At 53.7% G+C, this 20,687-nt stretch overlaps 1 protein-coding gene across 3 annotated transcripts in view; it reads right to left on the bottom strand.

The window, feature by feature from the left end:
• Window positions 1-20,687, bottom strand: part of ZFP64 (ZFP64 zinc finger protein) — an 84,838-nt gene that overhangs the window by 12,624 nt on the left and 51,527 nt on the right. For 2 of the 3 annotated variants that reach the window (XM_089307019.1, XM_051832673.3), the window contains 2 exons: window positions 1,433-1,582; window positions 861-923 (listed from right to left, as the gene is read on the bottom strand). In XM_089307019.1, the coding sequence (XP_089163145.1) occupies window positions 861-923; window positions 1,433-1,582 (213 nt within the window). Of the gene's footprint in view, window positions 1-860; window positions 924-1,432; window positions 1,583-6,779; window positions 7,559-20,687 lie in introns of those variants that run through there. The other variant, XM_002720883.6, reaches the window with a different exon arrangement.

Below are 20,687 nucleotides of genomic sequence, written 5' to 3'. Positions count from 1 at the left end.
CCACAGGGGTGGCAGGGACCCAAGTACTTGAGCCATCACCTGCCGCCTTCCAAGTGGCCTTGTGTGTCAAGGCGAGGATCAATGCTTCCCCACAAAGGCACCCAGCCCTCCTATCCACCGCAACACCCCATTCCCAGTAAAGACTCCTCGTTGTGCAGCTCAACGAGAGCGCCAGGTTTCAGCCGGGCACACGGCTGCCTTTCCTGCAGTCCCCCTCGATGCTCGCTGTGGCCATGGACAGTGTCTGTTCCTGTTTCACAAGGTCACAGGTACGCTGCTCTGGGTCACAGCACAAGGAGGGGGTGCTGTGAGCTCCCCCAAGAAGACAGGGAAGCTGCCTGGGACCCACGTTTGAACTTGTCTGTTGGAACGGCAGTGCCATTCCAGCAGCTGTGAGCTGCTTGCTTCCTAAGCAGTATTTGAGAAACAACCCCACGTTTAAGCTACTCCATTTGATTCTGCAAGAGCCAACAGCCGATGCCCCTGCTGACACAGGCAAGCGTGGAGTTTCAGATAAACTGGAGTTAGAGTCACCGCTTCAGGCTTCAGCACTGCCCGGGGTCTGGAGCAACGACTCGGCTCTGCCAGTCATGGGATAAGAGGTAAACAGGCTGCAGGGGGCCCAGGAGCCCAGCATGCAAACACTGCTACAGAAGTGCCTTCAAGGAGACACTTCTCTAAGATGATGGCCACAGCCTCTGCCAGCTCCTTCCTCTTCATCTCACACCCTTTTTGCTCCCTCCCCGACTGGCCTGGGTCCCACGAGGCAGAGCGTGTCTGGGTGGCTCCGCATTAGACACCCAGCACCTCCCTCACAGCCGTTTCCCACTCGGCCAGTGAGCCAAGGGGCAGCCACCTACCCGTGTGGATTCGCAGATGGCGGTCCAAGTCTTTCATGCCATGAACCGTTTTGAAGTGGCAACCTGGGTGGGGGAAGGGGAACAGAAAATACGGCTCTTCAATACAGACTGTTCCCGACTTCCGGCGGTTCAGAGTGACTGGTCAACGTTCCGACCTGTGGGTGTCTCACCATCCTGTGTGTCACTTTCAGCATGGTGTTCACCCATTCATAACGGTTATCACACCCTTTATGGTACAATAGGCTTTGTTACATGGTTTTGCACAAAGGTAGGCTAACATTTGTTTCAAGCATGCTTAAGGTGGCCTTGGCCAGGCTACTCTGTTCAGTAGGTCGGGTGTATTAAATGTTTTTAACTGGTATTTTCAGCTCATGTTGGGGTTTACTGGGACCTGACCCCAGCAGAAGCCTCCAAACAAGGGGGACCGAACGTGACGTCCTGGTGGACCCCAGAGATCCAGAAACAGGGTGAGCGGCAGGGAGGCTGTATGTGTGATGTCCACACGTTCGCGTTGTAACACAGGAGACGCACAGCGCCTCCACACCCACTGCCTGGCCCATCAGGTTCTTTACCTGGGTAGCAACAGTTGAACGTCCTTTCTCCGAGGGTTGCCGTCTGTTCCCTCGACTCCGAGGCACGGGCAGTGGGAGGGGCCTTCTCAGCGTCGTCGTTCTCCGCAGAGGGGCAGGCTGGTCTCGGGACCTCATCATCTGCTTCCGAGGCTGAAATCAAGGTATGAAGTTTTACTTAATTTCTCAAATAGACCTGCCACGCAAGTTTTAGGCTATGTAGGTTTGAGCTTCCTTTCCATCTCCCTTCACCCACCTGCCAAAAAAACTTCTTAAAAATCCAAGTGTTGGGGCCAGAGCAGTGGTGTGGCCAATAAGGCCATCACCTGCAGTGCCAGCATCCCATATGGGTGCCAGTTTGAGTCCCAGCTGCTCCACTTCCGATCCAGCTCTCTGCTATGGCCTGGGAAAGCAGAAGATGGCCCATGTCCTTGGGCCCAGCATGGGAGACTTGGAAGAAGCTCAGGCTCCTGGCTTTGGATCAGCACAGCTCCAGCGTTGTGGCCATTTGGGGAGTGAACCAGCAGAAGGAGGACCTCTCTGTGCCTCTGCCTCTAACTGCCTTTCAAATGAATGACAATCTTCAAAAAGAATCAAAGTGATGCATGTTCCAGTTAGTCTTGCACACATGTTCTGAGACTTCCAAGAATGGGGGGACAGAGAGATGCACTAAGACCATCGCAAACAGCTAACACAAATAACTCTCAGCACTTAAAGCACCATGAAGACCGAGCTTTTATAAAAACAACTTCTAATCCAAGTAACTTCTGTGAAATGAACTGAACTTGAATTCCGAGACAGTGAAGATGAATCTCAGAGCCAACTGCGAGGCCGGCTGCCATGGCAATTGCCACGAGGCTACTGGAAGGCTCATGCTTGATTGTTGTTTTGCTCAGTCCAGGGGACAGGTTGCAGATCAAAACCACTGTTTCAACAAATAATGCGAACACAGACAGAAGAAGGGAAAGACAAAGATGTAAAGACACCCATCTGCAATGCAGGAGCTTCATTTGGCTCCAATTTCAAGCATACAACAAAAACCTTGTGTGCAAAGGAAGCAATCAATAAGGTGGAGAGACAACCCACAGAACGGGAGAAGTATTTGCCAACCGTGCATCCGATATCCAATCACAACAATCCAGTTAAGAAAGGGACAAAGGATATGGAGAGGGATTTTTCAAAGGAACACATGGCCAATACATGGAAAAACGCTCAGGATTATTAGGGAAACGCAAACGAAATCCACAACGAGGAATCATCTCGCTGCACCTGGAATGGCTATTATCTAAAAATCAAACACCAAATGCTGGCAGGTGTTTGGAGAAAAGGGTACCCTTGATTCACTGCTGGAGGGAGTGCAAATTAGTACAACCACTATGGAAAACAGTATGGAGACTGCTCAGAAAACCGGAAGTGGACTACGTGATCCAGCTCTTCCCGCTCTGGGAATAACGCCAAAGGAAGTGAAATCAGCATACCAAAGACATACCTGAACTCTCATGCTGCCAGGGATGCAGCTGGAACCTCTACACACAGCACAGCCCTCACGAATGAGTATTATGGGGACCCAACGTTAACAGAGCTGAGGCTGAGGAAGCCTGCACTAGTCCTGCTCCATGTTTGCTCCAAGTGCGATCCCCACAGCATCTAAATAACAGGTTAAGTTCCCCAGGCCTGCCCCTAGCCTTGAAGACTTGGGGGTTGGGGCAGGAGAGTTAGGACAGCACCCAGGAACCTGCATGCTTCAAGCTCTCCCTGGGTGACGACCTCACTGTGCTCCCATGAGCCCCCGTGACCCTAAGAGTGGTCCCTGGAGCACCAGCCTCACACCTGGGAGCTTGTTAGCGCTCAGGCCCATCCCACACCTACAGGGTCCATCTGCATGTGGGCAACTTGAGGAGCACAGCCCACAACAAGGGGTTCCCAAATACAAAGACATCAGAATCATCTCGGAGACTGTTTAAAAACACGGGAAGGGCGAGGCCAGCATTGTGGTGCAATGGGTTAAACTGCGCCTGCTTCCCATCCGATGAGTGCCGGTTTGAGTTCTGGCTGCTCCACTTCTGATCCAGCTCTTGCCGACTCTCCTGGGACAGCAGCAGAAGATGGCCCAAATTGCGTGGGCCCCTGACACCCAGGTGGGAGGCCTAGATGGAGTTCAGCTCCGGCCATTGCAGTCATTTGGGAAGTGAACTCCCTCTCATTGCAACTCTGCTTTTCAAATAAACACATTTAAAAAATGTTTAATAGAGGCCAGCGCCGTGGCGCAGGTTAATCCTCTGCCTGAGGTGCCAGCATCCCACGTGGGTGCTGGTTCTAGTCTCGGCTGCTCCTCTTCCAAACCAGCTCTCTGCTATGGCCTGGGAAGGCAGTAGAAGATGGCCCAAGTCCTTGGGCCCCAGCACCCACGTGGGAGACCTCGAGGAAGCTCCTGGCTCCAGATCGGCGCAGCTCCAGCTGTTGCGGCCATCTGGGGAGTGAACCAGCGGGTGGAAGACATTTCTCTTTTTCTCCCTCTCACGGTAACTCTAGCTCTCAAGTAATATAAAGAAAATCTTTTAAAAAAGATGTTTAATAAGAAGTAAAACCACACAAGTGGCTGGATTCACTGCTGGCTCTACTGGGGTAGACCAGTAACTTCTTCATTTCTAACAAGCTCCCCGGGACACTGGTGCTGGAGTGGGAGCTGCCCTTTGAACACTTCTTCGGGACAAAGACATCGGCTCGGAAAGGACACCCCAGGTCACGGGGCTGGCCACCTGCAGCTGACCGCAGCCCACATCTGCCCCACCCACGGTGCCTCGCAGGAAAACGCCAGCAAAGCCTGACTCTTCAGCAATCCTCATGTCAAGAAAAGAAAACCAGTAAACCCTAGAGAGTTTTTCACCACATAGAAGCCACGAAGGCTGAAAACTAAGACCCAAATGAGGTGCAGTGTGGAACACAATGGGTGAGGGAACCGATTGGGAAGCAGCAACACATTCAGATTCCAGTTCCACCCTTTATTAGCTGCGTAGCCCAGGACACGGGCACTCATTCCCATGGCTGTACAGTCTCCAGACTTAGGAAGACCAGACTTGCATCAGCCTACACTGCCTACTTGTTACCAGTTTCATTGCTGTGCGCATCCACTATGTGTGCTCCAGGGCTACCAGGAAGGGAAATGCTTGCTTGCACTGCAGACTTAACAGGCAAAGGGCAGGCAGGTGGGTTAAAGCCGGCAGAGACGCACATCCAACAGGAAGCATCAACCAGGGAGAGCCCGAGAGGCTGCGTTGGGGCATCCCAGAACCTTCCTCCAGCTTTAGACAGAGGCTGTTGGGAACCCAGAGACACCCAGTCTGGCAGTGGAGGTGAGCAACACGTGACTGTCAGAAACCAGGGGCCCCACACTGTGGCATAGCAGGTAAAGCCGCCACCGGCAGTGCCAGATTCCCACATGGACACCGGTTTGAGTCCAGGCTGGCCCACTTTAGATCCAGCTCCCTGCTAATGTGCCTGGGAAAGCAGTGGAGGATGGCCCAAGTGCTTGAACCCCTGCACCCACATCGGGGATCGGGAAGAAACTCCTGGTCTCGGATCAGCCCAGCTCTGGCTGTTATGGCCATTTGGAGAATGAACCAGCAGATGGAGGATCTCTCTGCCTCTGCTCCTCTATCCTTCAAATTATATATATATAATTTCAAAAAACCAGTTCAGCAGCCTGAGCAGTTTAACCCCTTGGTGTGCTGAGGTCCTTGTCCTGCCCCTTTGTTATTTCATTAATGCTGACAGCAAGCCTACCTTTTAACAGTCCCATTATGCTTCTCTCCAAGAGAGACTTGGGTTTCAGATTATGTGGCCCACCCTCACAGCTAAAGAGGGGGCCTGCTCATCCTCACAGAACCAGGGTTAAACACATCACTTGGAAGACTGCTCCCTCCCCCCTGCCCCCACCCCGGGTTAGGAGGCACACTCCTGGGCCGCATCCTGCTCCCAAGAGGGCACCCCCAGTTCTCCCAAACACACAGCACCTGTCCCACAGCCCGTGCACCGGGCACAGCCCCACGAGGCACCTTTCAGCGCTGCCTGCAAGACTAATGAGCAGCAAGGCACAGCGACTTTCAGCTCCAGCCTGGGTCTACTCAGCTCTCCGCTACCAATGCTCCTGCTTAACACAGGGCCCCAACAGGAGCCTTCCCCGGCCCTGCCACCTGAGCAAGCTTTAGAAACGGCTTCAGGACAGCCTGGTTTGGACCACTGCCTACCCCCACCTCCGCGGGAAGGTGTGCACACCGCAGTCCACCCGGCCGGCCCGACTTCTGGAAGCTGGCTCCGAAGACGGCACAGCCTGCGCTCTGCAGGGTGAGCCTGGGTGGGGACCGGGCAGATCTCCCTCCCCGAGTTCAGCGCCAGCAAAACGAGGGCGAGCAGAGAAAGTCGGGCTGAAGCTCTGCTCTCCACTTCCCGCAGGAGTAAAGGGCACCAGCAAGGCAGGGGGATGCGCAGGAGAACCTCCCGGGTCTTTGAGCGCAAGCCAGCGCCAGGGGAAGCGCCCTCCAAGGCCAAGTTCTCCAACGCGCCTCTCCCCCTGGCTCGGATAAGTGGAGGCTCGGTGGCCAAGGGGCCTTGGGGAAGCCCTGGAGTCTCCGTCCCACGTGTCCACCTCCTCGGCCTGGGACCACGTGGCAGCCAGGCTGAGCCGCTAGGTCCGACCGTGTCGTCGCCAAGTCCGCCGAGTAATAGCCAGGTCTCTCAAGGGCCCGGCAGTGCTCCACGTGCAGGCTGACCGCCCCCTGGCCCTGGCACGCTCGGGCCCCGCCACCGGCGCCCGTCTGCTCTCTGCAGGTGTTCACTTGAAGGTGCCGCCTGGGTGAAGCCGGTCGTAGCCCCTTCCCCATCCATGCCTTCCTGGCTTAGTTGGGTCTCCCCCTCGGGTAAATGGAGCGCTTCGTCTCTCCCGCGCCTCTGGACCGGAAGCTCCGGGGGGCTGGGGCTCGGTCCTGGTCGCCCACCGCGGCAGCCGCCCCAGAACCTACCCGGGCTGGCACCCGCCGGGAACTCGCGCTTTCTGCAGATAATCCCACCCTGCGCCGGGACAACCAGGGCGAGAGTGCCTGCGCACCCAGAAACAGCCCCCAAGGGGGTCTCCGAGCACTCCGCCAGAGGGTTCGGAGGCGACCCCTCGTTCACCAGGGCCTGGGGGTACTGGCTGGGGGCACCCACGGTGGGAGGGGGAAGGAGTTTAAAAGGCAGGATCCTGGGGCACCCCAGCAGAGTCCCAGAGCCAGAATCCAAAGCGTCGCCCGCCTTTCCAACGCCCCCTGCCCGCACCGTGGACGCGCGCGGCACCCCCAGCTGCGCCACTCACCCGGCTCCTCCGCCACCTGCGGGGCCGGCGCGGCGCCCTGGCGAGCCAAGCGCCTCTGCTTGGAGTCGAGGTGCTGGGGCTTGGCTTGCTTTCGCCGCGACATGGCGCGCGGCCGGGGTCCCCGCGCGCGGCCGACTTCACGCCGCGAACCGCCGGAGTTGAGACATTCGCCCGGCTGCTCCAGAACGCGCTCGCCCCGACGATTCGGCTCCTGAGCCGCGCGGAGCGATTTATCCCGAGTGCTGACGGCCGATTGGCCCGGAGCCAAGACCTCCGGGGTCCGGTGCGCTTGGCCGCCCGCGCCGCGCCCTCCACGCGGGAGCTCGTTACCGACGCGGCCGCCCGGGCTCCGCCCCAGACCCGCTGCATCAGAATCTGCATTTTTAACAAGCTCCCCAGGTGATTCGCCTGCGCGTTAAAGAGGGAGCGAGCGCGTCTGCATTTTAACGAGCTCCCCAGGTGCCTCGCCTGCCCATTAACATTTCAGAAGCGCCGCGCTCCGGCAACTTTCCCGTGCGCTCGGGTCTCCCGGGAACTCGTTAAATGCAGATTCCGCCTCCGCGGGTCCTGGGCGGGGCCCGAGCGTCTGTATTTCTAACGAGCTCCCAGGTGCGGCCGCAGCTGGGCAGGCCGCGCCTTTGGATTCGGGTTTAATTGGTCTGGGTTGGGACCTGGGCCTTGGTGTGTTTTTAAAAAGCTTCTCGGGTCATTCGGATGCGCAGGCAAGGCGGGGGTGAGCGGCTCTCCACCTTGGCCGAATTTACAATTTAAAGGAGCCCAGAGCTGCTCCCAAGTGCGAGGTGGCGACGGGGGCGGGCTGGGGGCGGGGGGAGCCACCATTCCCGGAGGAGCCGGTTAAAAAGGCAGATCTGAAAGTTCTGGAATCTGCATTTTCGCGCCGCGCCCGCCCCCTCGCCGCGTGAGTCGAGTGCACGGTCGCCCAGGTCCCGGAGGACCGAGCTAATTGGCCTTCGTGCTCAGACTGGCCGGGCCCCGGTGAGACCCGAAGGGTGATCGGCGCCCATGGGGGCAGGAACGACGCCTACCTACCCAGGTGTTCGCTTTCTTCACCTGGAGGCCGGGGTGTGCCCCAAGCTTGCCTGAACCTGAAAGTCACGTGGGGGGGGGGAACCTAGTTACGAAAAAGGCCCGGCCTGGGAGGCCGCTTCCTGGCCCGCGCCGCAGGGCAGGTGTGCGGGTGGCGCACGGGAGAACGCGCCCGGGGGGCCCGCGTCGCCAGCCCCCAGCACCTGGCCGCCTCTAAGGCGGAGCCGCTTCCCTCGGACTTGGGGCCGTTTGCGTCGTCTGAGGTTAACTCTCCCGGAATCGGAGGAAGTTCCTACAGCGTGTCGCGGCAGCTGCGGGTATCCCTAAAGCCATCTGGAAGCACCCAGGAAATGGGCCTGTGTCCATGGGGGCTCCTTCGGGGAATGGCCCCGAGGAATACTGGATAAACGGCGGACCGGGACCCGGGAGGAGGGGGTGCGCCGGGGACCCCCTGCCCCGCGTGCGGCGTGCGTGAGTTTGCATTGATGCGTGTGTGCCCTTCTTTGCCCACGTGCACACCGTCGGATCCGTCAGTGCCTGGTACCTGGCATGGCATCGTTAATGATCTGCTGGTCTACCTGTGGTTGCTGGATAAACCGCGCCTGCATCTCTCCCTGCGCCCATTTAAATACACATACTCCCCACCCCCCGTATCTAAGTATTCCTTAAAAAACTACAGTTCTAGGGGCTGCTGCTTGGCGTAGCGGTTCCGCCGCGCCTGTGGCGTCCAGTCCCAACTGCTCCACTTCCGATCCAGCTCCCTGCTCAGCAGCGAGGATGGCCCACGTGTTAGCCCTGGAGGTTGCAGCTAACTGGGGAGTGAACCATCGGATGAAGGTCCTCTCTTCTCTCTCTCTCTGCCTCTCCTCTCTCTGTGTAACTCTGACTTTCAAATAAATAAATCTTAATAAAAAAAATAACACCGCGGCTAGTTCCTCTGTTCTCCGGCACTTGGAGCTTTGCAGGACCTCTCTGGGGTTCAAGAGCGTTAACCGGGATGGGACAAGAGATTCTGGCAAAGTCATCACACCAAGTGACACTGCCCACACTTGGTATTCCAAGTGCCTTCATTTTTGCTGTCTACAATGATACAAAATTCTATCTCACTTGGTCTTGATTTGCATTTTCCCTGAATATGAAATCTTAGCAAAAAACAGTGAAAATGAAGTATGATTTCCACAAATATAACAGCTATGTTATGCTTTCCACAAATGTGTAGTTTTACTTTTGAAAGGGTTGTTTTGTCAAATGTCCATTCAAAGTGTGAGTCCTAAGTTAAGTTGATGATCAGGTTATGTTGTGATGAGTTGCTTTCAAGGACCACAACTGAAGAGCTAGAACAACATACATATAGCCCTGCTCAGTGAGAGCAAAGGATCATTGGTTATGCTTCGTAGGTCAGGATCCTCCCTCCAACCCCAGTCCTTAGGTACAAATTGGCTACTCTTTTGCATTTAACTCCAGCTAATACAAGGGGGCCTTCAGAAAGTTTATGGAGAATGTGTAGTGTGAAAAAAACCATGGCTGAACAACTTTTTTTTTAACACCAGAATAAACTTATTTTAAATCCATTTTCCATGAACTTTTGGAAACACTCCCCCAAAATTTCATCTTTCCTGATACTAAACCGGTTTTTTGTTTCTTTCAAATTAAACTGAAGAGCGTGCCTCACCATATCTTAAACAGATTCCAAGCCCACAGACGCAGTTTCTTAAGCTGTTTAGACAGGTTAGAGGATTCTGCTAAGTCTAAACATGCAGCAGGAGTTTCTAAGGGTGATGGACAACTTTGCATTGCTTCAGCAAAAATGTCCCATATCAAGAGAATCATGGGGGAATGTGCATTCCAAGCTCTGCTCCAGTCATGTTTCTCTTGGAAACTGGCCACTCCTTTATTTTTTCTGTATTGGCTTGATTTTTTTTAAAAAGTAATTGTTACATAGCTGCTTTCTTCACAGAGAAAATTTTCAAGTTTTGTCATTTTGTGGGAAAAACATGGAGAATCTCTAATTTCCCCAGGTCGTAAGTATTTCTGACAAGAGAGAAACAATGCACCTCTGTGCACAAAACATCTTCCCGTTGTTGCAGGCTCCTGGCACCTGTCTACAGGTGTAAGGTCCTAACTGACAGTGGGCGCTGGAGGCAGCCTGGCTCCAGGACTTCGGGCGAACCCGAGCCAGCTGCTCTGTGGCCCATCTCATTAATACAGCGGCCCTGTTACTACAGGGAGGGTGCTGGGAGGGTGAATGAATGTGTGCAAACTGCAGAGAACAACGTCTACTACGGAGGCAGTGCTCACGGAGGGTCCACAGTTATAATATTAGGGCACGCGTTATAGTCGTCCTTCATAGTGGCCAGCACTCATCTAGAATCGGTCATTCCAGCAGCCAGGCACTCACAGGAATCATCTTGCAGCCAAGAGGCCTGTGGGGCATGACTCAATTCTTCTGAGTCGCAGAATTCCCACCCTCGGGCCAGCTTCCTTCATTCCACGCAGCCACAGAGTCAAGCTTGCGTGCTTTTTTAAAGAGAAAGAAATAGATCCAAACACAAAAGCGGTCTCTGTCATGGGTCTCTCGGGTGTGAGTACCCTGTCCTGGTCAGGTTCTCCTAAGCCAGGTGGGCTAACTTCTGTCATTCCACCCTGAATGCCAGAACGGACAAATGAATGTTTACCTGGATGCAAATGGTTCCCCAAAAGGCTTGGAAAGCCAGACAGGAGCAAAGCTGCTTCTTCACCGGGACCTCTGCCAGTTTGCATTTATTTGTTCCTCTGATAAGTGTTTGAGCCCACACAATTGCCTCACTTAATGGTAGATGCTGGAAATAGAACAATGTCCAAGACAGAGTCCAGCAGGGCAGTCAGAGAAGTGACTAATGAAAGAACATACAAGGTCATCTCAGAGAACAGCAGGGGACATGGACAAAACTGGGCAGGTGCGCGGTCACCTGAGTTTGGCTATAAATGATCCCTGTGTTAAAACACGAAAGTAATAGCCAGCCATGGGCAGAACCAGAGAGAGAGCATTCCTGGGAAAAGAATACGTTCGGTGTGTCTGAAGCACAGACAGGGAATTCAGGCCTATGGTTCCTAGAAGAGAGAAATACGGCCTACGAAAATGTGCGAATTTTCCAGCTCACTTATGATTGCATAAATACAAGTTGAAATAAAGTGCGCTGCTGTTTTTCACCTGTCTGAATAGAAAGGATTAATCAAACACACATGCATGCTGAGCTTGACCCAATTATTCCAAGCCTACCCTGCACAGCTCAAACTCGTTGTGCGTGAGAATCACCTAGGGATCTTGTTAAATGCAGATTCTCATTTCAACTCTTCTCAAACTTGGATGTGCAGAGGAATCACCTGGGGACCTTGTTACATGCAGATTCTGGACAACAAACACAAGAGGCATCAGCCTCGGTGATTATAAAGGGAGGAGTAGAACAACCATGAATTTCCTTTTACCATCCATCAGATCCATAAAAACTAAGAACATGGCCAGCATTGGTTGCTAGCAAGAGTGCAGGGAGCTGGTCTCGTATTGCATTGCTGGGCCGGGGGGCGGGGGGGATGGGGAGGGGAGTGTGAAGGTTTACAGCCACTGCAGAGGGCAATTTGGCAACATCTTGCCAATGACCTGTCAATTCTACTTTCCATCTATTTTCCAGAGGAATATTTGCACACTGGACAGAGGGGACTATCTGAGGATGTTGGTTGCAACACCATTGTCATAGCAAAAACATCCAGAAACAACCTTGGGGTTGGCATTGTGGAATAGCAGATTAAGCTGCCACCTGGGACACAGGCATCCTATGTGGGTGTCGGTTCAAGTCCCAGCTGCTCCAGTTCTGATCCAGCACCCTACTAATGTGCCTGGGAAGGCAGTGGAAGATGGCCTGAGTAGTTGGACCCCTGCCACCCACATGGGAGACCTGGATGAAGCTCCTGGCTCCTGGTTTTGGTCTGGCCCAACCCCAGCGGTTGTGGCCATTTGGGGAGTAAACCAGTGCATGGAAGATGCCTCTCTCTCTGCCTCACCTTTCTCTGTAACTGCCTTTCAAAGAAAAAAGAAAGACAAATAAGTTAAGTGCCCAACAATAGGGGGTGGCTAGTGTGAACTGAGGTTAAGCCATACCATGGAATAACAGGCAAGAGAAAAATCATCAGCCAGAGTTACAAAGAGAGGCATAGCGAGAGCTCCAGGATATACTGCAGTAGAGACAAAAAGCAGGCTCCACATGGGTATATAAACACATATTCAGATCCACCTAGTTTTGGATGATAAAATAGATATGCATGCAAATTCCAGGAAGGTAGCACTGGAAGAATACATCCTAGTTACAATTTAAACAAGGTTGGGGAGAGGAGTAGATTGGGAGAGGACAGATAGGAAAACCTAAATTTTCTTGGTGTGTATGTAATTATGAGAATATCATCCTTAGTACTGCTTAAGGTTGTTTTTTGTTTTTGTTTTTTTTTTTTTTTTTGAGATTTATTTACTTATTTTACAGAATGACAGAGAAGGAGAGTCACAGAGAGAAAGAGATCTTCCATTTGGTTCACTCACCAAATGGCTACAATGCCTGGGGCTGAGCCAGGCCAAAGTCAGTAGCCAGGACCCCATCTGGGTCTCCCATGTAGGTGGCAAGGGTCCAAGCACTGAAGCCATCTTCTGCTGCCTTCCCAGCATATTAGCAAGGAGCTGGATCAGAAGCGGAGCAGCTGGGACTTGAACCATATGGTATGCTCATATAGTATGCTGGTGTTGCGGCTTAACCCACTGTGCCACTACAGGCCTGTTTTTTTTTTTTTTTCTTTTTTAAAGGGAATAAGGTGAGTATTTGGTACAGTGGTTAAATCACCACTTGGAGGCCGGTGCCGTGGCTCACTAGGCTAATCCTCCGCCTTGCGGCGCCGGCACACCGGGTTCTAGTCCCAGTCGGGGCGCTGGATTCTGTCCCGGTTGCCCCTCTTCCAGGCCAGCTCTCTGCTATGGCCCGGGAGTGCAGTGGAGGATGGCCCAAGTGCTTGGGCCCTGCACCTCATGGGAGACCAGGAGAAGCACCTGGCTCCTGGCTCCTGCCACCGGATCAGCGTGGTGCGCCGGCCACACTGCACCGGCCGCAGCGCACCAGCCGCGGCGGCCATTGGAGGGTGAACCAATGGCAAAGGAAGACCTTTCTCTCTCTCTCTCTCTCTCTCTCTCTCTCTCTCACTATCCACCCTGCCTGTCAAAAAACAAACAAACAAACAAAAACACCACTTGGAATACTTGCATCCCATATCAGAATGCCTGGTTCAAGTTTCTACTACTCTGCTTCCTGTCCAGCTTCCTGCTAATGTGCACTCTGGGAGACAGCAGGTGAAGGCCCAAGTACTTGAGTCTCTGGACTGAGTTCTGTGCTCCTGGCTTCAGCTTGGCCCAGCCCTGGCTGTTGTAGGCATTTGGAGAGTGAACCAGCAAATGGAAAATCTCTGTCTCCCTGCCTTTCAAATAAAATGAAAATAAACAAAAAATTATTTTTTTAAAGATTTATTTTATTTGAAAAGCAAAGTTACAGAGAGAAAGGGAGAGGAAAGGTTTCTATTCACTGGTTCATTCTCCATATAGTGTTAATGGCCAGAGCTGGGCCAGTCCAAAGCCAGGAGCCAGAAGCTTCTTCCAGGTCTCCCAAGTGGGTGCAGGGGCCCAAGCACTTGGGCCATCTTCTGCTGCTTTCCCAAGTGCATTACCAGGGAGCTGGATCAAAAGTAAAACAGCCAGGAATTGAACTGGTGCCTATGTGTGACGCTGGCACTGCAGGTGGCAGCTTAACCCGCTATGCCACAGTGCCAGCCCCAATAAACAAAAATTTTAAGAAATAGGAAATGTATTCACATACTACTTTATAGTTAAAAAGTATCCATTAAAATTAATAACTAAATAATAGTACTTTTATACAGTGGAATAAATTCTATGCAACCATAAGAAAGACTAATGTAGGGACATGTGTCTGGGCTAGCAGTTAAGACAACGCTCGGACGCCTGTACCACGCACTGGAGTGCCTGGGCTCCATACCTGGCTTTGGGTCTTGACTCCAGCTTCTTGCTAATGTGCACCCATTGCACCTGGGCAATGACTCAAGTAGCTGGGTTCCTGCCAGCCAGAGTGGAGATCTGGGTTGCACTCCTGGCTCCCACCTTTGGCTCCTTGGCCTTTAAGGGCATCTAGGGAGGGAAGCAAAGGATGGGAGCTTGCTCTGTTTCTCAAGTAAATAAATAAAGAATAATGCACGTCTTCTATACGCAGTGATGCAGAATCCCCTTCAGGATATACTGAAATATCCCTACAACAGAAAGTATATGACTCTTGTGTGTATAGCTGTATATGGCTGTATATAACAACAGGAATTTGTGAATGAATGGGGGACTGCGGAACCTGTTGTCCCTGAGGTTGGGGACAGAAGTGTTTGTGGTGAGGCTGAACAGCTGAGAGCCTGCTACAGACTATTTGAAATCTAATAACACCTGACCTACATACAAGAATGTGTACAAGGGACAAAACAGACACCCATGGAACACTGGCAACTTAAGAGCTAGAACATTCTTCAGCCACGAAGCCCCTCCCCTGCTTTTCCTTCCTCCACCACCTTCCTCCGCCAGCTCCAACTTTGTCACGATTATTGAAGAGTTGTTTTGTCACTTAAACAATCTGTTGCTCAGTTCTTTTTTTTAAAAAGATTTATTTTATTTATTTGAAAGACAGAGTTACAGAGGTAGAAACAGAGAGAGAGGTCCTCCATCTGCTGGTTCACTCCCCACATGGCTGCAACGGCTGGAGCTGCGCCGATCAGAAGCCAGGAGCCAGGAGCTTCTTCCAGGTCTCCCACACAGGTGCAGGGGCCCAAGGACTTGGGCCATCATCCACTGCTTTCCCAGGCTACAGAAGAGAGCTGGATCGGAAGTGGAGCAGCTGGGACTAGAACCAGCGCCCATATGGGATGCCGGCGCTTCAGGCCAGGGCTTTAACCTGCTGTGCCACAGCGCTGGCCCCTGCTACTCAGTTCTGCCTTTTTTCCGACCTTGAGTGTTTTTCATTCTGTTGCTTCTTTAAGTGTGTGAGCTTCAACACATTCCGTCTTCACCTCCAAGGCTTATGGGTAATCTCCACTTTGGAATTCACGGGCAACGGGGTATGACCGTTCTTGCACAGATTTCCTGGCCGTGCAGGTCGGAGTCCCTGGCTCCAGGAGCTGCACTGAACAAGGTCCCTGGGTGCCCTGTGCGCATGTTGCATTTTGAGGCACCCTGGAATCAGAGTCTGCATTTAACCAGGTCCCTTGGTGATTTTATGCTCGGTGCCACAGCATAGGCTCACACTCAACTTTCTTAGGAAATGCCAAAGTACACCCATTTCCATTTCTATTAGCATACAGTACTTTTTGAATTTAAAAGAAAACTGATGACAAAGTCACCAGGGCACAGTCTTCGTGAAAAACAGAAGTCACCATTGCGCATTTGCTACCATTTCCTCCACTGTGTCTGTGTCCTCACACGCCAACCGTGTCTCCCGCATGGACTAGAATCTGTTGGGCGATGCAGAACGGGTCCCGTGTTCATAGAGAAAACAGCCTCCGGTTCTCCTTCTGCCTCCTACAGGTCTGGGAGCCCCTGAACCAAGGGCTTGGTCTCTGAAAACGGGGCGTGGCAGGCCTGGGGCGCTCAGGTGTCCCAGCTGCTCCGAGGAAACTTTCCCTTCCTTTGTGGCAAAGATGGGCTCACCCGGCCGACCTGGCCCGGCATCACCTTCGGGTCTGGTAACACCTCCATGAGTGACATTTGCTCCTGGGGGCACCTCAGATCCATTCGCTCATGCGCTTAACAACATTCCCTGGGCTGCCACTGGGGACGGCTGTGCTAACTTCTAGGGGTGCGGCAGGACGACAAGTGAACAGTCGGTGATAACTCAGGGTGATAAGGAAAGCCTCTTCCAGGGGTGCATCGGGCACCCTGACAGCGGAGGCAGGGAGGCCTTGGGCCGGTAAACAAGTGACGCCAAGTGGCCGGCGCTGTGGCTCAGCAGGTTAACCACCGTCTGCAGCGCCGGCATCCCATATGGGCACCGGTTCGAATCCCGCCTGCTCTGCTTCTGATCCAGCTCTCTGCTGTGGCCTGAGAAAGCAGCAGAAGATGGCTCAAGTGCTTGGGCCCCTGCGCCCACATGGGAGACCTGGAAGAAGCTCCTGGCTTCAGCCTGGCCATTTGGGGAGTGAACGAGCAGATGGAAGATCTCTCTCCCCTCTATATGTAACTCTGACTTTCAAAAAAAAAAAGTGAGGCTGAGAGGGTTTCAGGTGAGGGACAGGAGGTGAGGAGATGGGGGTTGAGAGACTTCAGCCTGGCTGGAGCTGCGGGGATGCAGGAGATGAGGGGGAGGGGTTGGGGAGGGAGGGCAGGCAGCCTATGATGCAATCACTCCCATCTTTCCCTGTGCAGTGCTCTGAATATGTGTCCCCCACTCCCCAGATATCATGTTGGAATCCTCACCCTCACAGGGATGGAGCCGTGGCCCAGAGGCGGGGCTTTGGGGGAGGTGATGAGGTCATGGGGGTGGAGCCTTCCTGAACCTATCTGTCTGCTTGCAAAAGGGGCCAGAGAGGGGCCACTGTCTTGGCCCAGCCGCTGCCTGCAGCACCTGCCTGCCGGTATCCCAGGCATCCCATATGGGCACTGGTTCAAGTCCCAGCAGCTCCATTTCCAATCCAACTCCCTGCTAATGAGCCTGGGAAAGAATTTTACAGTAGAATCACAATGACTGTTTTGGTTTTGTTGTGCCAGGCATGCTGGAGACGCACTGGTGAGAGACACAGAAGTGACTGCAACACTTACGTCTTCAGCCATCCCAGGAGGCCCTACTGTGATCCTGTCTTTAGTTACACTGCTTGGGGTTCTTGAACAGAGGCCCCAAACCAGACTTGAACAAAATACTAGGTTTATTTCTGCTGGACGAACCTCCAAAAGATCACCCGAGGACCTGTCTCTTTCTAGCTTATTGCTCTGCTGTTTCCTCTGTGTATTCCTCAAGGCAAAGACCCACATCACCGACCCAGCCACCGGGAGAGGAAAGAGGAAGAGAAGAGCAAGCAGCGCCTTTTACAGAGGTGACCAAGAGTGTGTGTCACTTCCTGGTTGGGTCCCATTGGCCAGAATGTAGTCATGTGGCCAAAGGGAGGCTGGGAATGTGGATTCTCATTGGACGGCTGCACGACCAGCTAACGCACACACACACACACACACACACACACACACACTTGATTATTAGAGCTGCCACTGAATAGGACTACACTAATTGACATCCTATGTGCCAGGTATAATGAGGGGGCCGGCGCTGTGGCTCACTTGGTTAATCCTCCGCCTGCGGCTCTGGCATCCCATATGGGTGCCGGGTTCTAGTCCCAGTTGCTCCTCTTCCAGTCTAGCTCTCTGCTGTGGCCCGGGAGTGCAGTGGAAGATGGCCCAAGTGCTTGGGCCCCTGCACCGGCATGGGAGACCAGGAAGAAGCACCTGGCTCCTGGCTTTGGATCGGCACAGCGCCAGCCGTAGCGGCCATTTGGGGGGTGAACCAACGGAGGGAAGACCTTTCTCTCTGTCTCTCTCTCTCTCTCACTGTCTAACTCTATCTGTAAATAATAATAATAATAATAATGTTATAATGAAGGCACTGTTGCTACTCCTGTTATACAGAAGAATAAACTGAGATTCAGAGACGTTAGGCCACTCATCTAGGTCAGATATCTAAGAAGATTTGGAGCAGGTGTTTGAACCCAATTCCATTTGATTTAAACAACCCTTGTGCAGGGGTAGGCACTGTGGTGCAGGGGGTTAAGCCACTGGTTGGGATCCCATATCCAAGCACTGGTTTGAGTCCCAGCTGCTCCACTTCCAATCCAGCCTCCTGCTCATGCACTTGGGAGGCAGCAGATGATGGCTCAAGTGTGTGGGTCCTTGTTACTCATGTGGGGGACCCAGATGGAGTTCCAGGCTCCTGACTTTGGCCTGGGCCAGTCCTGACTGTTGAGGAGTTAACCAGCAGACGGAAGGTGTCTTTTTCTCTCTGTGTCTCTTCTTCTCTCTGTTGCTCTTCCATTCATACATAAATAAATAAATCTTTAAAAGAAACAAGGATTGCATGGGGAGTGCCATAGACAAGTTTGTCCTTCGGTGAAAACAGTACTGTCCACAAATTTAAAAACAGAGGGGCAGGTGCTCCGGTGCAGTGGGCTAAGCTGCTGCTGGGGTGCCCACATCCCATGTCTGAGTGCCAGTTTCAGTCCAGCTTACACTTCCAATCCAGCTTCCTGCTAAGGCACACCCTGGGAGGCAGCAGGTGATGGCTCAATTACCGGGGTCCCTGCTACCCATCTGGGAGACTCAGATGAAACTCCTGGCTCCTTGCTTCAGCCTGGCCTATCCCTAGCTGTTGTGAGCATTTGGGGAGTGATTCAGTGGATGGAAGATCTCTCTCTTTTTTCTCTCTCTCTCTCGCTTTGCTTTTCAAATAATAAAAATCAACCCTAGGCCGGCGCCGTGGCTCACTTGGTTAATCCTCCTCCTGCGGCGCTGGCATCCCATATGGGTGCCAGGTTCTAGTCCCGTTTGCTCCTCTTCCAGTCAAGCTCTCTGCTGTGGCCCAGGAGGACAGTGGAGGATGGCCCAGGTGCTTGGGCACCTGTACCTGCATGGGAGACCAGGAAGAAGCACCTGGCTCCTGGCTTTGGATTGGCACAGCGCCAGCTGTAGCGGCCATTTGGGGGTTGAACCAATGGAAGGAAGACCTTTCTCTTTGTCTCTCTCTCTCTCACTAACTATATCTCTACCTGTCAAATAAAAAATAAATAAAAATCAACCCTAAAAAATGAAAGCAAGGTAAGAGGGAAGAAATCCAGGGCACATGTTGGGCACATGGGTTAAGGTGCTGCTTGGACACTTAGATCCTATATCAGATTGCTGGTTCGAGCCCCAGCTACTTCACTTCCAATCCAGCTTCCTGCTAAGGTGCCTGGGAGATAGCAAATGAAGGCCCAAGCACTTGAATTCCTGCCACTCACATGGGAGACTAGGACGGAGTTCCTGGCTTCTGGCTTTCACCTGGTCCTGCCCCAGCTGTCGCAGCCATCTGAGGAACGAGCCAGAGAATAGCAGTTCTCTCCTCTCTCTCCTCCCTCCATCTCTCTTCATCACTCTGTTCTTTCAAGTGAAGGAATAAATAAATCTTTAAAACAATGGGAAGAAACATTATAAGCACAAATACTTTTCCCCGACATATCTGTGTTGAAAGTAATTTAAAGGTAGCATTGTAGGGGAAGCATGGCTTCATTCACCCAAATACTGAGCACAACCACTCACTAGGAAATCATAAGCCGAGGGTGTGCACGCGGAGCCCACCACATTAGGCAATGTTTTCTACGTAAGACCCTCTAATGTCAAGGCTTGCACACGGTCCTCTGTTTCACTGTGGCCCTGAGAGGTTTACTCCTGGGCGGCGGCGGGTGTGTGTGTGTGTGTGTGTGTGTGTGTGTCATCCCATGTGTGTTCCTCTCTCCTTGGCGGTCGGCTGCTCAGGGCACCTTTTTCCATGACAGAGCCTTCGAGAGCGAGGAGAGGCACCACATCCTAACGCCGCCTTAGAGCACCTCTCCCCATCAGGCCCACTAGCATCCCACCGACCAAAATGAGCCACAGCTTTGCCCCAAATCAGTGGAGTCGGGGAAGCACTCCCCAGCGGGAGGCCAAGGCCGGGGAGCAGGGGGCGAATGGAGTCCCCTCAGGACCGCACTCCACGTGGCTGCTGCCACTGAGTGGTAACCATGCCACGCAGACACCAGACAGTAAATTCTTATCTGAAGTGTGACGGGGAAATCCAAACTCTGGCCTGTGACTTGTTCTTTTTCCTAAAACTGGATCTGAGGTGAGACCGGCATTGTGGGACGGCAGGCCAAGCCGCCATTTGGGACGCTGGCAGCCCACATCAGAGGGCCAGTTTGAGTGCTGGCTGCTTGGCTTCCAATCCAGCTCCCTGCTAAGGCGCCTTGGAAAGCAGCAGATGGCCCAGGCGCTTGGGCCCCTGCACCCCCGTGGGAGACCCAGTTTGGAGTTTTGGGCTCCTGGCTTGGGTCTGGCCCAGCTCCAGCCACTTGGGGAGATGGAAGATCTCTCTCTTCACCCCCCCCCCCCACTACTTTAAAATCAAACTTAACAAAAATTAAATAAATAAATAAGTTGGGCCCCGCCTCGTGGTTGTCGCGGCGCTCTACCGCGAGGGGGCAGCACTGGCCGCCCTTTCCCGGCCTCAGCCTCGCCGCGTGCGCCCGAGCGTGGTGCGGGCGCGGGCCCCCTCCCCAGACACGAGCCGCCGGCATTCCCCGAGCAGCGCCAGGCTTTCCCTGTGCCTTTTTCCTTCCGGCGGCCGCGGGGGCCGGGCCGCCTCGGACGCCGCCCGCAAGCGCCCGCTCCTGGCTGTGGGCTGGGCGGCTGCTGCCCACGGCCGCTCCGCTCGGCGTCGCCCGCGCCCTCCGGGGCCCCGCAGGCCTCGGCCAGGCGCCCCCGGCCCCCAGCGGGGTGCACGGAGCCTGACGACCTGCGGGTCTGCCTTGCCGAACTGGGCGCTGAGGGCAAGGACCCCTCCTGCCCCACGCAAGCAGCGGCTTCGGGACGGAGGGGGCTGCCGTGGCGGTGACCACGACGCGGGGCGCGGGTGGCAGCAAGAGGTGGGCAGAGCCCACCCTCCTCCGCCTCCCCTGCTCCTCCTCCTGCGCTGGCCTGTTTCAGGATTTGTGTCCCCGGGCGCTCCCCTCTGCCCCGGCTCCTCTCCTCTGTGCACA

Source organism: Oryctolagus cuniculus, chromosome 11 (assembly GCF_051225735.1).
Source record: "Oryctolagus cuniculus isolate XC-2025 breed Fujian yellow rabbit chromosome 11, ASM5122573v1, whole genome shotgun sequence".
NCBI classification, from domain to species: domain Eukaryota; kingdom Metazoa; phylum Chordata; class Mammalia; order Lagomorpha; family Leporidae; genus Oryctolagus; species Oryctolagus cuniculus.
Note: the sequence above shows the minus strand (reverse complement) of the source record. Positions and strands in the feature narration are given on the sequence as shown.